This window comes from Strix aluco, chromosome 7 (assembly GCF_031877795.1).
Source record: "Strix aluco isolate bStrAlu1 chromosome 7, bStrAlu1.hap1, whole genome shotgun sequence".
Taxonomy (NCBI): Eukaryota; Metazoa; Chordata; class Aves; order Strigiformes; family Strigidae; genus Strix; species Strix aluco.
The window spans coordinates 4,876,419-4,891,292 of record NC_133937.1 but is presented as its reverse complement, the minus strand read 5'-3'; the positions used below and the strand labels follow the sequence as shown (position 1 = coordinate 4,891,292).

General features: G+C 43.9%; 1 protein-coding gene across 1 annotated transcript; it reads left to right on the top strand.

Moving 5' to 3' along the window:
* Positions 1–201: 201 nt before the first annotated feature.
* On the top strand, positions 202–14,371 carry LOC141925760 (nucleolar RNA helicase 2-like). Its single transcript, XM_074830270.1, has 15 exons — positions 202–597; positions 796–1,068; positions 2,559–2,634; positions 3,607–3,785; positions 4,948–5,065; positions 5,741–5,926; positions 7,310–7,455; positions 7,714–7,863; positions 9,150–9,311; positions 9,857–9,976; positions 10,474–10,547; positions 11,640–11,799; positions 12,612–12,746; positions 13,573–13,617; positions 14,119–14,371. Exons 1-15 carry the CDS (start codon positions 202–204, stop codon positions 14,311–14,313), a joined length of 2,415 nt encoding a protein of 804 aa, XP_074686371.1. The 3' UTR covers positions 14,314–14,371.
* The last annotated feature ends 503 nt before the right edge of the window (positions 14,372–14,874 follow it).

Below are 14,874 nucleotides of genomic sequence, written 5' to 3'. Positions count from 1 at the left end.
ACATGCATTATTACATGGGGTAGGTGTTGTTTTGCCGGTGGAGTCGCTGGCTTTTGGAGGGTGGCGGCAGGAGCCCCGTGCGGGGAGGAGGCGGGGGCGCGGGCAGGAACCGGGGCGCGGGGGAAGCCGGCGGAAGGGACCGGCCGGGCAGCGCCGGCGGAAGGGGCGGGCCCGGGGCCGGTGCGGCGGCGCAGCGGCTGCATGGGTGCGGTGTGGGGCCGCGCAGCGCGGCTCGGCTTCCCCGCGGCCCGGGCGGCGGCGGCGGCGGCCCCGGTCAGCGACCGGCGGCGGCTGGGCTGGCTGTGCGGCACCGGGGCGGGCCCGCTGCTGCTGCTGGCGGCGGCGCTGCCCCGCGGCCCGGCCCTCCCGCCGGCCGCCCTCGGCGCCGCGCCTCACTTCCTGCGCGGCGGGGCGGGGCGCTCGGCCTGGGGCCGCCGTTGCCAGACGAGCGGCAGCAGTAGCGGCAGCGCCGTCGCCCACCTCCTCGGAGAGCAGCCGGCCGCCATGCCCGCCGCCGGCCCCGCCGCCGCCCCCGCCGAGCCGCAGGCGCCGGCGGGCGCCGAGTCCCTCCGCCGCGGCCGCCGGAGGAAGGCCAAGGTAGGAGGGGGCGGCCGCGCGCCACGTGCCGCCGCGGGGGCGGCCATTTTGTGCGGCCCGGCCCGGCCCCGGCGTGGGGGGACGGGGGGGGGACCCGGGCGCGGGGATTCGGGCCTTAAAACCGGGTGACAGCGGGCTGTCGGAGGGGGTGTGCGAGCGAGGCGGTTCCTCCGTGTAACGCCTGCGTTCCCGCGGCAGGAGGAAACCCAGGAGAAGAAGTTGAAGCGGCGGGAGAAGCTGAAGCGACGCGGTAGGGCCGAGGGCGAGCAGGCCCAGCCCGAGGAGAGTGGGCTGGGCGACGGTGACCTTGAGCCCCCGCTGCCCAAGAAAACAAAAAAAGTCAAGGAGGAGAGCAACGGTTCTGAGCACACGGTGAAACTTTCCTCGGCTGTAAGCAACGATACGACGTCCCCAGCAGCCCGGAGCGTGTCTGGGGATGCAGCCGCTGGAGAGCAGGACAGCGACGCAGAGGTAGTAACGCTCTGCCAGTGGAGCCCTTGTCTTGCCTAATTAAAGTCCCGCTGGTAATGAGCGGGCTTAATAAGTCATACCGGGTGTTGTGGTGGAGACTTGGGGTGTGAGGGCTGGGGGAGCGTTAGGCTGCTGTCGTAGGCAGCCTTTGCCGCCGTTCCCGTTGGACTTAATGGCACCCGATCCTGGGCATCGGGGAGCGCCTGGCATCGTGCCCGTTTCCACCCAAGCTGCGGGCAGGCGAGTGAAGCGCGGCAGCACATGCACCAACACGTGGTAGCTGTCTCTCCCCGTTGTGCTTTCCCTCTTGTGGTAAACGCCAAGCCCTTTGGAGTAGTTTATCTTGCAGTGGAGGAGACTAGCTAGCGGGGAGCAGTTTCCGTGTGCTAGCTCGTCTTCACGTAGCACCTTGTTTTGTGTCCTGCTGCCCAAGCGTTCTCCCTGCTGCACAAGCAGTCACCATCCCAGAAACGTGCACTGCTTTTGTGCTGTGATGACGCTTTCGCTGCTGACAGGTCCTTTGACAAAGTATTTGGCGAGGTGTCCTGTAAGGGAAGGTCAGGGTTATCCTCATTAATTCCTGCTTCTGGGGTTCTCCCTGTTCAGATTTCACCCTTGGTCTCACACATGTGTGCGAGAGGGCCCTGCAGCTTGCCTTCCCCTGTATAGGGCCTTTAGTGGGTAGTTTTCTCTCGTGTGTTTAAGATGGGAATGTGAATCAAAAGAGTGCCTTTTGCACATGAGGTCTAATGATGTGATCTCTTGGGTCTTTGAAGCAGAAACTAAATTGTGAGTTTTAAGTACGTATCTCCTGGTGTGCAAAGTTAAGAAGCTGTTTGTGTGGTGTACTGAGTTGGTGTGACTTAAAGGAAAATTCCTGCTTCACACAGTGAATTGTGACACCAAATATGTTTTGTTGTGAAAAACAAGTTTTCTAATGATTTCAGTGCACTCCGTTGAAGATTTTTAATAAGTAGTTTCTCTCTTCTGATTTGCCAAGCATATGTGCATGATGCACTAAGATCACATGGCAGGGGAAGTTGTTCCCTTTTGTTTGTCATGGGTCTTAAAAGGTTGTGCAGGTATATCTGAATTAGGAAGGAGATAGCAGTAGTTGTGCTTTTGAACAAGTTGTTGCAGGTAACAAGAGCAGGAAGACCTTGGGCAGGAAGTCTTTACTTAAGACTGATGTAAAACCAGGATTCACTTGTAGAAATTCTGTCACACTGAATGGTGCAGCCTGTGTCAGTGTGTCTTTTCTAATACAGCGTGGCTGGATTAAAATTTCCCACTTATTCTGTGATGACGTTTTTGTTTGATGTACCTGCATCACAAGGGTTTTCTTTTTCTTTAAACAGAAAAGAGGTGAATGGTAAAATTGCAGTGGTAAAGCAAATGCACAGCTTCTCTTGTGTGTCTGTGTAGTGTATGTTACTTGCTCATCTCTTACGGCTAATAAGTTTTTTTTTTTTTCTTTTTTATGCTGTTAGGAACTGACAGAAGAAGCAAAAGAAGGCGCCTTCTCCAATTTTCCTCTCTCCCAAAATACCATCAACCTTCTCAAAGGTTAGTTAATGCGGTAAAAGAAATTTCTGTAAATGTCCAGAATTGCATTCTGTTACCTGTATAAGCAGAGACAGAAGCCAAGGGTAAATTGTCCTAAATAGTTTTACATTTATAGTGTGGTAAGAATATGCATGTGAGCAGTCACTGTAGATTCAAAGAATCTACTGTTAGTAGGAACAAAGCTTGTTTTGTTCAGTTTCAGGGGCCTTAAGGTGAGTTTATTCTTCCGCATGGTTATTCCTAGATATAAATTATAGATTTTCTTTTCTCATAAGTATCATTCTGCTTACTGTGTATCTTTACTCCAGTTCCCTTATCTGTTGTCTACAATATCACTTGTTAAATAAGTGTAATGTGAAGACTATTTGGCGCCTGTGAACAGGTTGTCTTATGATTACTGTCACACTTTTGGGCATTTTCATATCTCTTCTTGATTACTTTTATTGAGGAAGTAATCACTGTAGAGTTCTTGTCCTCTGTGTTGGGAAGCTGTGTGATTCTTGTTCCTCAGACAAAACTCTCCTTGTTCCTTTATGTTTTCCTTGCTCAGAAGTTTCATCTTGGATGTATTGTTTCACTCCACTGTGCAAAACCTCTGAAGATTTAGAATGGTTTGAAACAAATGCCCTCACCTCCTCCCCACCTTCAAAACCAGGCTACCGCAAAATCTTGGGCTGTATCAAAAAAACCATGTTGTTTTTTGTGGTTTTTGTTCTTCTTCCTCTCCTGTTGTCATATGCCAAACATCACAAAGAAGGCTGTATTCATTGTGGATACTCAGATGTGTGGCTGGGGGGGAATACCTTTTAGTTTAGAGTAGGAGTCAAAACAAAGATATGTGATTTTCTTCTAAGCTGCATCTCCTGTTGTGTACAGGATTTGACATGGTGTGTCCTACACATTTGGGCTAGTTGTATATGAGGGCTTCTAATTGTTCACCTTTTAATGAAACGTCTTTGGATTATCTTACAGCTCGAGGTGTAAAATACCTGTTCCCTGTGCAAGTGAGGACTTTTCAGCCCATATACGATGGCAAAGACCTAATTGCTCAAGCTCGAACAGGAACTGGGAAAACCTTTTCTTTTGCTCTTCCTCTGACTGAAAAACTTCAGAGTGTCTCGCAAGATGGGAGAAGAGGCCGTGCACCAAAAGTAACTTGCCACTTAAGGGTTAACACCAAAACCTTAGAATATGGCAGTTTTTGAAAGTGATTTTGTAATTGCTTTGAGGGCTTCTGTTTGGGATTTCTTTCTCCTTGTTGGTGTTTGTAATACTGAACGTTTTCCTCAGATCAGGAGCTACAGTGTGACTGAAACTTTGCAGCATCACAGGGACAACACGTTTCACGTTTAGGGTTCCTTGTGACTGCATTTGGGAGAATGGTCAGGGCACTGCAGCAGTAGCTAGTGGACTCCAGATTGCTGTCCTCAGGAAGCTGGCATACAGCTTTGGGGTTCAGTTCCCTGCCTCTTCTGAGGTAGCAGTTGAGTCAGCTGGTCCTGTCTCCGTTCATTGAGGTTGTTTCTCACTATAAATTCCACGGTGATAATTGAAGGCTTTTGGTTTGTTTTTTGTCTCCTCTCATGTCCGGAGACTCAACTTAATGGATGCAAGTGGTGTTTACATTTCTACTTAAGCATAAGATGGAATTGGTAACCAGATACCTGTGATGAGATATCATACTCCCACACAAATGAAGTGTATATAATTATCATTAGACTGAAAAACTGCTATAGTCTGCAGATTTGTTGCCTACTTCATCCTTCTATTTTATTAACTTTAAAGGTGATGTAAGTTTCAAAATCCTACTGTCTGAAAAATTTCTAGAGAGGAATTCAGCTCTTTGTTTTATTGTTCCATTCTCAAAGAAAATGGAGGGGGGAAGGATAGATACTGGAGGAAGGCAGGTAGATGGAGAAGGAGGATGCATGGCTAGAGTGCATCATGCTATGTATCTTTTAAGATCTTACTACTCCAAATTTTTAGCGACTGTTCCTATCCTTTAATGCTGAACCGCACCTTCGTTGTCCTTGGTAATGTTACTGAAGTGTCTATTTTATCTGGCATTAACTTAAAAAAAGTACTGCTGTTCTACATCTCTGTTATCTTGTAATGTTTTATCTTGTTTTTCTTGCTGGCTATGAGGTTGTGTTGTGCAGGCTCCAGGTGGCAGGAAATATTGCTGGGATGGTGCATCTCTGCAACAAGTGTAGAATAAGAATGGAGCACAAGCTGTTTGACGTGAAGTAAACCCTTTTGTCCTAGCACCCTCTCCCAAGTGCAGCTGCATTTTTGTCTTTTCACTCCCTCCAGGTGCTGGTTCTTGTTCCAACCAGGGAACTGGCCACTCAAGTAGCCAGAGACTTCAAGAATCTCACCAGGCAACTGTCAGTAGCTTGTTTTTATGGAGGAACTCCATATAAAGCACAGCGTAAGTAAACAGGAGTTACTGCTGGATTGGAGTTGACTTTCTCCACATGCATTCCATGAATAAAATTGGCTTTTTTCCCCTTCAGAGTTTCACTTCAGTCAGGAAGCATGACATTGCTTTCGAAGGAAGCATGCAGCCTGGGTTGAATTATTCTAGTTCCAATAAATCTTTATTTAAAAGGATGATTGTAGGTGTGCGAAGTGACGAGTCCTTTTAGTTTCTTCTTTATTGCGTGTTTGTGGGGTTTTTGTGTGGACATTTACTGGGACTAGACAACTGTCCAAGGAAAAGAGAGAACTCTGTGTGTGTGTATGGCTCCCTCTCTCTCTCCAGAGGTAACTGTGAAAAAGAATTTAGCTGAAAAACTAAAGCATTTTTCTGTAATAAAGCTCTGGAGGTTTCTAATGCCAGCTTAATGCTGCTTGGACATAGGTGTATCTTACTGTAACTTTGCTTGTGGTTTAGCTGGTATTCCTGACAGAGCAACTTGGGCTGCCACTTAGCTTACTTGTTTGTTACCCCGACTGACATAGGACTTTCTTCAGAGATCAAAGTGAAGGGCGGTAGCTTTTTGGTTCAAAAATTAGAAGTGTTGCTGTGTACTGCTAACTTTTTAGCTTGTTGTCTCTTATTGTCTCTTAGCATTCTGACACTGTCCTTGTTTCTGTCTTCCAGTTGATCTCCTTAAAAGTGGCATTGATATTCTAGTGGGAACTCCTGGACGGATCAAAGACCACATTCAGAATAGCAAGCTGGAACTTTCCAGCGTGAAGCACGTTGTTTTGGATGAAGTTGATCACATGTTAGACATGGGCTTTGCTGAACAAGTGGAAGAAATCTTAGGATTTGCTTATAAAAAAGGTAAATTCGGACACCAGGAGAGGAATAGGGGACAATGCAGAAAACAATTATGCTACTTTGAAAACTGCTGGCCCACCCCGAACTTGAATCCTTTGTGTGTGATGCTAGTATTGGACCTCAGAGAAAAGGGTAACATAGAATTGGAAAAGGTTCAAAGCAAGGTGACAGATGGCTGAAGGGCTGGAATGGCATTTCTAGAAGGAGCAGAGGGGAAAAAAAAGGCAAAAAAGCAACAAACCCAACCCAACTCCCTAAGCCATAGTGGTCTTCATCCTGAGAGTGGTGACTGAGCACAGAGTTAAAGCGATGACGTGTCTGTACACTTGTCATCACACAAAGTTGACAACTAGGGAATATTTCCTTCTGATGTAGTGGGCATTTAGAAAAACCACCAGGTAGCAGGTACAGAGCAGAAAGAGGTTATTTTAATAGTGTGAAATTCCTTGCCATGTTGTACCAATGCCAGAAGTTTTGAAAAACGACTTGGTGAATTACTGGAAGTAGAAATATCAAGGATTACTAAAAGTAAGGTTATCACTTCTGGTTCTGGAAGCCACAAAAAGCTGGTTGCTGGCAGAGTTTCTTCATATCTTTGTTAACTACACTTGACTGCTTTTGGAGAGAGTACATGAGCTTCGTGGATCTTAGGTTTGACCCAGTACAGCCACTGTCGTTTTGACTTGACTTTTATGTTCCCCCCATTTCTGCAGAGTCAGTCTTAGTCCTGGCAGCCAAAAAGGACAGATAATCTTCTAAAAAAGGAAATCTGTATAGGTTTTGGAAGAGTTGCCATAATTATTCAATCTTAAAAGTTTTCTTCATAACTGGAAAATAAATTGTAGGGAATAATAAGTGTCCTTCTGCAATGTGCGTGTGTTTCTGTCTGATTCTGTGGAGGTATGAAGGTAGGTTAGACTTCTTCGGGATACTGTTTGTTAAACTGTTCTTACCTGGGGTAATCTATCTTGTTATGTAATTCTTCCCCTGGTTCTGCAGAGTGTCCTTTTTAGCCTGTTTCCTTTGCACATAGCCATACTGTTGACAGCTAGTTAGTATTGGAATACCAGGCAAAGAGGGACTGAGACAAGAGGTATGTGGGAGGACTTCAGGTACGGTCTAAGGCATTTTTAGGAGATGATCTAGAAATGTGTCTTGCATTTCTTCTCAGGCAGGATGAAGGATTCAGTTTGGTCCAGTTAAAATGACTGCAATTTTGCCTTTGGTGTCTAAAGGGTATTAAAAATTGCTTCTAAGTTTTCTTCTTGTAGCTGACTTACTGCATATATAAACCTCTCAATTTGTGAGCAACTTTGTTGCTTTTTTATCAGTTCTCAAGTTTCAGAGTCTGTTGTGATGACTGAAATCAGTGGCCTTTCCTTCCAGGTTCTGAAAACAACCCCCAGACACTGCTGTTTTCTGCAACTTGTCCACGATGGGTATATGATGTAGCAAAAAAATACATGAGAGAGGAATATGAACAGATTGACCTGATTGGAAAGAAGACTCAAAGGACTGCCACGACTGTGGAAGTAAGTGATTCTGCTGCAGAACAGTGCAGGTCCTGAGAGCATGTGGCCTGGATGATGTGGGTTCTACATTGACTTCACAAATGAGGGTGTGCAATGACTTTTCACATGATTGACATACAGATTTTTTTAAGCAGAGCTTTCATATGGGGACGTTAGTTGGCAAGCTTAAAAAACCCATTTATTTCTGTGTTTATTTTGTCTGTCCTGTGCATGGCTTAGGTTTAACATGGATGCTTACCATGTTTCTTTCCCAAACAGCACTTGGCTATACAGTGTCGCTCATCTCAGAGAGCAGGAGTTCTCGGGGATATCATTCAAGTCTACAGTGGCAGCCACGGGCGAACCATTGTCTTTTGTGAGACCAAAAAGGAAGCAAATGAACTGGCTATGAATGCTTCGCTCAAACAGGTACTGGGGTCCGAATGGAGAGCAGCGGTTATGGATATTCAGGGGTTGAATGCCCTGAAATAAATGCGAGGTTGCAGCTGTGTGGATAAAGTTGTTTCTGTGGGTGGTTTAAGACTTATGAAAGCTGTTTCTAAAAGTAGAGCTTTGCAGTTAAAATACCCTCTTGGCTGTGATTGTGAATTTATTCTTTAGGCTTTAAAATCATGCAGGACAGGATCAAGGAGAGTATTTATCTTGTGCTGAATAACCAGGAGATAATAATAATGGTAATAAACCGGAGCTAGTATAACGCACATATTCCATCTCATGTTGGTGTGCTTTTTGGATTCCCATCTCTTAATGGCATTTATTCTTTGGACAGTCTATTCAGGAAAATCCAACTAATATGGTAGAATGGAATGTCTTCTTGCTCTTGGAAAGTCATTTAATAGTTTGTTCAGAACTCAGGTGATATATTGAGCAGGTTTGTTACGCTTGCTTGAATTATTACCCTTTTTTTGAGTGTGGGGAAAGATGCTGGATTTTTTTTAGAGAAAATCCTTTTGATATGAAATAGTAATTTATGGAGAAAGAGCTGTGGTGGGAATACATGGTTTGCCCAGTATTTGATAAATGTCATATACCATCCATATTAAAATCTTGCAGCAACAATTTTTGTCTGTTGGCTCTGTGCTTTCATAGTAAATCCAATGACTTTGTTCTTGTGTCAGTATGTGATGCATTGTTCTCTTATGCCAGTAAGTCCTGCTTTAGCACGTTACTTGTTTTGAATTCTGAGCTTGTGACTCTCCCCTTTCACCTTGTCAAACACTTGCTCTGTCTCTTGTTCCATTAAAAAGTGGAGGTTGTTCAGATCACCTGCAGGGTTTGGGAATGCCTTGAAAACCTCACTTCAGCCTCTGTGGGTTTTGGGATGGCTTCCTAGGGAAGGGAGCAAAGTCTCTTCCTAGCTCTTGACGAGCACTGCTTAAGTAAAGGTGCTTCCATTTGTTCCAGTGGAAGTGAAAGTTGAAGTGGGCTCTTTTGGCATGGCAGACTGCAAATTGTACAGTTTGCTCTTGGTATGCTACAAATAATGTTATGGTAGAACTACTGCTTATGAGTGTTACTGTCCCAGAGGAGGATCAAACCACAAAGTAGGAAGCTTTATATACCTTTGGTGTCAGCTGTGTAATTATTTTCTGTTGCTCTGCACAATATTTTGGGATTTGTCATTGAATGTCTTTAGATACTTCAGCCTAGACTCCCCTGTGAAATGAAATGTTAATTGTTTGTTTCATTGACAGGATGCCCAATCATTGCATGGTGACATTCCACAGAAGCAGAGAGAAATTACATTGAAAGGGTTTCGAAGTGGCGTGTTTGAAGTTCTGATTGCAACAAATGTAGCTGCCCGTGGTTTGGATATTCCTGAGGTTGACCTTGTTATACAGTGTTCACCACCAAAAGTAAGTCATTAGGGGAAACTGAAGTTGTAATGTATGTTTTTGTGACAGAACAGTGGGTTATTTCTCTGTTTCACCAGAATGAAGTGGATTTTTGGTAAATGCAGACCTAGAATTTGCTACATAAGCTTTTATATTTTGAGCTTTGATTAAAGTAAAACTGATGAGTTTTTTTGATTACTCTTGAAAGTTGTAAGATAGCTTTTAAAGTTGTTTAGGCATTTCTGAATCCTTTCTGAACATTGTTGAGTTTAATAAATACTTCTGCTGCCTCTTTCTTCTTTTGAAACTCCAGTGGACCTTTTTAAATAAAAAAACCCTTATGTCAATAGTGTTTGTTAAATCTGAGGCAGCTTACCTTGGGCAGGGTAGCATATGCAAACCGGGGTGGTTTGTGTATAGTTACAAGTTTGGGTATAGAGACATAATGTATCACTCCTTAGGCTTCTGAATTAGAATTTAGCTTGCGTTTTCTCTTTCTCACAATGTATAAATGTCAACAGTTTAAATGACATACAGTTTCCTCATGTTAATCTGAATTTCTGAAGGATGTTGATTCCTACATCCATCGTTCTGGACGTACGGGTCGAGCTGGCCGGACTGGGATCTGCATTTGTTTATTTCAGAGAAGAGAAGAAGATCTTCTGAAACAAGTTGAGCACAAAGCGGTGAGTTGCACCTCGCTCAGACCTTTTCTTAATGAAGTACTCGGTTCCTAAAAAGACTCTGCCACTCTTAGACCTGGTAACCATGGCTGCTTATGGGTCCAGTATGGGACTCATGTCGCAGAGTCCAGTAGGCCTAAATTGTTGGTATTTGGCAAGTGTTCGTAAATGCTTTTGTATCACCTGTTCTAATGTCTCATGAGTTTCCCCATGTTGGCAGTACTGTGTTGCTGTCAGCAGGCAGGCTGTGACAGGAATGCATGGAGATCTTGCCTTTCGTTACAATCTGCGTGTAAATTGATGTAAAGTAGCTCCAGATTAACAAGGGCAGGAATTTAAAGAAAAGCTTTATTCTAGCTTTAGAAGTAATTTAAATCAAATAAAGACTGTGTTGATGTTCTAAACAGTAAGCAACTAGCGGTCACAGTAATGTGCCTTAGGTAGGCTTGAGTCGTAGAGTGCTGAAAACACCTTTAACTAATTTGTTTTCTTGATTTTAGGGGATTACATTTAAGCGTATAGGTGTTCCCTCTGCTACAGATGTAATTAAAGCTTCAAGTAATGATGCCAAAAAGTAAGTTTATTTGCCTGTTCCTAAAAGATGTCTAGAGATCTTAGCAACAACAATGCTGTTAATGCAAAGCTTTGAGGGATCAGACCTGTGTGTGAGCATGTCTTCGCCTGTGCCATGAAAGTCAACTGGTTTCCATGTGGACACTGACTTGTTTTCATAAGATGATATCAGTAACCCTCTGTGTGCTTGAACATAGACCTTTTCATAGAACATAATGTTTTGTAAGTTCTTGCAAAAATTAACCTTCATTTATATCATCAGAAATCAATGGCAGAATGGGGAATTACTGTTGTGGGGATTTTGTGCACTCGGATGATACAGTAGCAGTGTATAAAGAGCAACACTTAGTATAATGAAGAGTTACTCTGCAGTGGTGAGGGTGTTGTAGCCCTGTCCTGTGTTTCTTTGTATCGTTTTATTCTCAAGGGTTGTGTTTTTTATTCTGTGCAGCTCTGTTTACGTTTGCTGCCCCGTTGGTGGAAATGCCATTGACAGAGATTATAATAAATTAGCAAGGATTTGACCAGTGTAAAGGAGATCATGGGCACGGTGTTGGGTTTATCACATACTGAAAAATGGTGGGATGTGCTGATGTACCAAAAATAGCATTAGAGAAGTGGCTGTGCTCCATTTCCCAGCTTGTTTTCATTGCTGCTCCAAGAAATAACCAATTTAATCAGCTTGCACTGAGAGCAAGAAGTGCCTTGCCCCAGCCCAGCAGTGGCATTGTAGTGGTTTGCTTCTCTTCCTTGTGAAGTAAAAGCAAGGGATTCCTGGTTTTGCTGGCAACACTTTCTTGTGCTATGGCCTTAAGAATGATGATATTTTAGAGGCTTCCCAGTGCTCTCAAATGTGCGATGTTGTACATCCTGTTTTGAAAACATCTTCCAAGAGGCTTGGCTTAATGAACAGAGAAGGTGGGTTCAGCATCCTGAAGGTGTTGAGTTAAATGAGTGATAGCGAATTATGAGCATGATAGCCAAGGCTTTTAGAGATAATTCATTAATCATGAAAGCTATCTGAAGTCTGTCTTAAACATGCACTTCACACTGGCCTTTGCTGATCTTTTAAACTTTTGTTGTCACCATGTAGGTTGCTGGAGGCCATTCCTCCTTCTGCAGTAGACTACTTCAGAAAATCTGCTCAAGAGCTCATAGATGAGAAAGGGGCGGTTGCTGCCCTGGCTGCAGCTCTAGCCCATATTTCTGGGGCATCTCACGTACAGCAGCGCTCCTTACTCAACTCAACTGCGGTAAATAACATTATATCTGTGCTAACAAGAATGGATAAATGAATTTTTGCTTGCATCCAGTCCAAGTGTGGCATATCCTTCTCAGGCTCTTCCAGTAGGGTTTCTGAATAGCTGTTATCCCCAGCTCCTGGTTTGTTTAACTGAAAGCAGCTCTTACTGGCACTCTGCAGGAAACCAGAGAAACTCAAAAATCAGTTAGTAAATTTGCATGTAATGAGAGTTTAAAAGAATTTCTCCAGAGAGCTAAGCAACAGAAGACTTTGGTGCTCTTAATAGAGTTTAACTAATGACATTTTACAAGCCAGTAGATTGGCTATGCTATTGTAGTTTTCCCTTCCCAGGAAACTTTTACATTTCTGTCATATTTCAAGTAAGTCTAGCATGTGATTACCTGATTTCAAAGAAATCTTGACAGAGAAGTAGTACAGCCCGCCCTTTTTCTGATACACGTAGGGAGAACTTGGCCCAGTTTGTTGCATGTTAACACAATTTTGGAAATAGCATGTGACTGGACTGTGCTTCTTGTATCAGTTTGGGTTTTTTTTTTTACCCGTTTTCTAGTGGTAACATATGTAGCCAGAAGCAGAGAGACATTTATTCAATAAAATACAGAAATGCTGTTGGCCTTTATATCAATGGGCAATCCTGGGTTAGATGGATGCCTTCAGCCTCTTAGGAGGCTTTTAGTAGCTGATTTCTTAGGATTAAATACTATGTTACAGTAATAAGTTACTGCATAGTTGATTAGTTAGTGAGTTATGGGATGTCCAACCACGTTTAGTCTTGTAAACGTTTTTCTCTGTTTCCTGAAGGGCTTTGTGACCATGATGTTGAAGTGTTCAGTAGAAATACATACCATGAGCTATGCCTGGCGAGGACTGAAAGAACAGCTGGGTGAGGAAGTAGATGACAAAATATCTGCAATGCGTTTCCTCAAGGGGAAGATGGTAAGATGACCAGCCTTGGGGAAGGAGGGTGTGGGGGTGTGGGTGTACACATATGGCCAGTTTTTGCATTGAGGTGGGAGCTTTGAAGTACCGGAATAGAAATGTTGATACCTCACTCTGTCCATTGATACCTCACTCTATCCCTGCTCAATCTCATTTCTCCGAAAATAGTAACCTATCCCGAGGCCCCCTAAAACTGCTGTTTATGTATACACTATTAAAGAAAAAAAAAAGGCAGCATTGAAGCTAGTAGAGTGTTTTAAAAGACACTTGTTTGAAGACATTGCTTCTGAATGGTAATGCAAGAATTCTCTCCTTAAAAAATAGCATCAGGAATATGTATATAGTGGGAGTAGTTGTTGTGACCTTTATTCTTTTATTGTAAACTCGTGCTAACGGTATATACCACTGCACTGAAAAAACAGCTGTAGAGTAGGGCAGTGACTGACTGCCTGACCTGAGCAGTACAGCATTCACCTGACTGTCAGCCTGTCTCCTGATGTGTCTGACACTTGTCTCCTGTGCAAGTGTGGCACCAGATGATGCCTGTCTTGTTTTTAAACACAGAGGCTGATTGCAAGCAATGCTGCTGTCAGCACAGAGCATTTGAATCTGCATTTTGGTTTGAGTTTTTCTGTTTTAACTGCTTTTTTTTCTTCAGCTTCTAAGAAGCTTCCCCCAAAAGACCATGCTTTCTGCCATTTCTGGTTTCTATACTTAGCGTGTATGAGTGGTTGTAGGTGCTGCCTGTCTGGAGTTGTGTGTGCCTGTTCTTGGATATAACACTGAGAGGCAAATACTTTTTTTTTTTTTTTTCTGTTATTAGGGAGTGTGCTTTGATATTCCTGTTGGCGAACTGAGTAACGTACAGGTATGTTTTTGTAGCCAGAATTGGCCTTGGAACCTGATGATTTGAAAGTTGGTGATGGCCATATATAGGATTGAATCTAGGGTGGTTTGGGAGGATAAGGTTTGTGTTCTAATAAGGACATTGCATAGACAACAGAGTCATTAGGGTGCAGCACAATCATTATAAAATACCCTATTGTGTGTCTTTCTCATTTCAGTTCTCATTATATTACCTGATTTTATTAAACAAAATCCTGTGTTGTTTGGCTCCTCTGCATTTTGACCTCTTCAGTCTATTTGAGAATTAACCCATTTTCTGTTGACTTCACTCCCTCTTGTCCCTTTGATTGTTTATCCCTTGTCAGAGGACTGAGTTTCTTCCAAGAGCAATCTGTTGACTTATTTCGGCACAGATGGGATTTGTCTGGAAATGGCTTTGTATTCCGTGTTGCTTTTAATGATACAGGGTACCTTGGACACACATGCGGGCACATGAAGTCTTGTTACGTTGGTCTTGTTTCAGGAACAGTGGAAGGACACCAGGCGCTGGCAACTGTCCGTGGCAAAGGAGTTGCCTGAGCTGGAAGAGTACCCCCAGGAGGCAGGACGAGGCTTCTCCAGGTTTGGAAACGGAAGGCAAGGTGACGGCGGCTTCAGGAGAAACAACTGGTTTAAGAATGGAAACCGAGGACATGATTTTAACAGGTCACTTGATTAACCTCCGGTACAGATATGGGACTGAGCCGATTTTTATCACAGTAAAACTGTTAAACATTCCTCTTTGTTTTTATTCCTTGACAAAGCAACCTGTCTCTGAAGATAGCTAAAAGTCATGTTTGATGAAATGACTGGGTTTTTTGGAAGATATTTTTTTTTTCGTTTTCCCTGGCAAACTATCTTCTACAATTTTCCTGCCATTAAACTAAATGCCATACATGTCTCGGGGTGGGGGGCGAGTGTTTCACTGGAATCTCAGTGCTGTGGAGGAACAATGCTCTTCCAAACATGGACAGTTACTGCACCTTGCCTGTTCAACAGCCCTTGCATTAAAAATCCGGTTCTAAAAAACCTTTTTTCTCAGAAAAATTCGATATCAAGCCCCTCAGCACCCTTCCTTGAGACCATTCCCCAGGTGCCCAGGCTCTGGTGGCCTTTGGGGTGCTCCCGCTTGCCTGTCGCCCTCCATCTGCTGATTCTCAGTGCTTGGGATCGTTTGCCCTCAACTCCGTCACAGAGGCTGTGGGGAAAAAAACGCTCAGAATATGAAACAGCAGGAGAG

Coding starts and splice junctions, on each gene's coding strand:
- LOC141925760 (XM_074830270.1), top strand. CDS start 202: ATGGGTGCGGTGTGGGGCCGCGCAGCGCGGCTCGGCTTCCCCGCGGCC. Junction 1,069..2,558: donor AGCAGGACAGCGACGCAGAG/GTAGTAACGCTC, acceptor TTATGCTGTTAG/GAACTGACAGAAGAAGCAAA. Junction 12,747..13,572: donor GTTTCCTCAAGGGGAAGATG/GTAAGATGACCA, acceptor TTCTGTTATTAG/GGAGTGTGCTTTGATATTCC.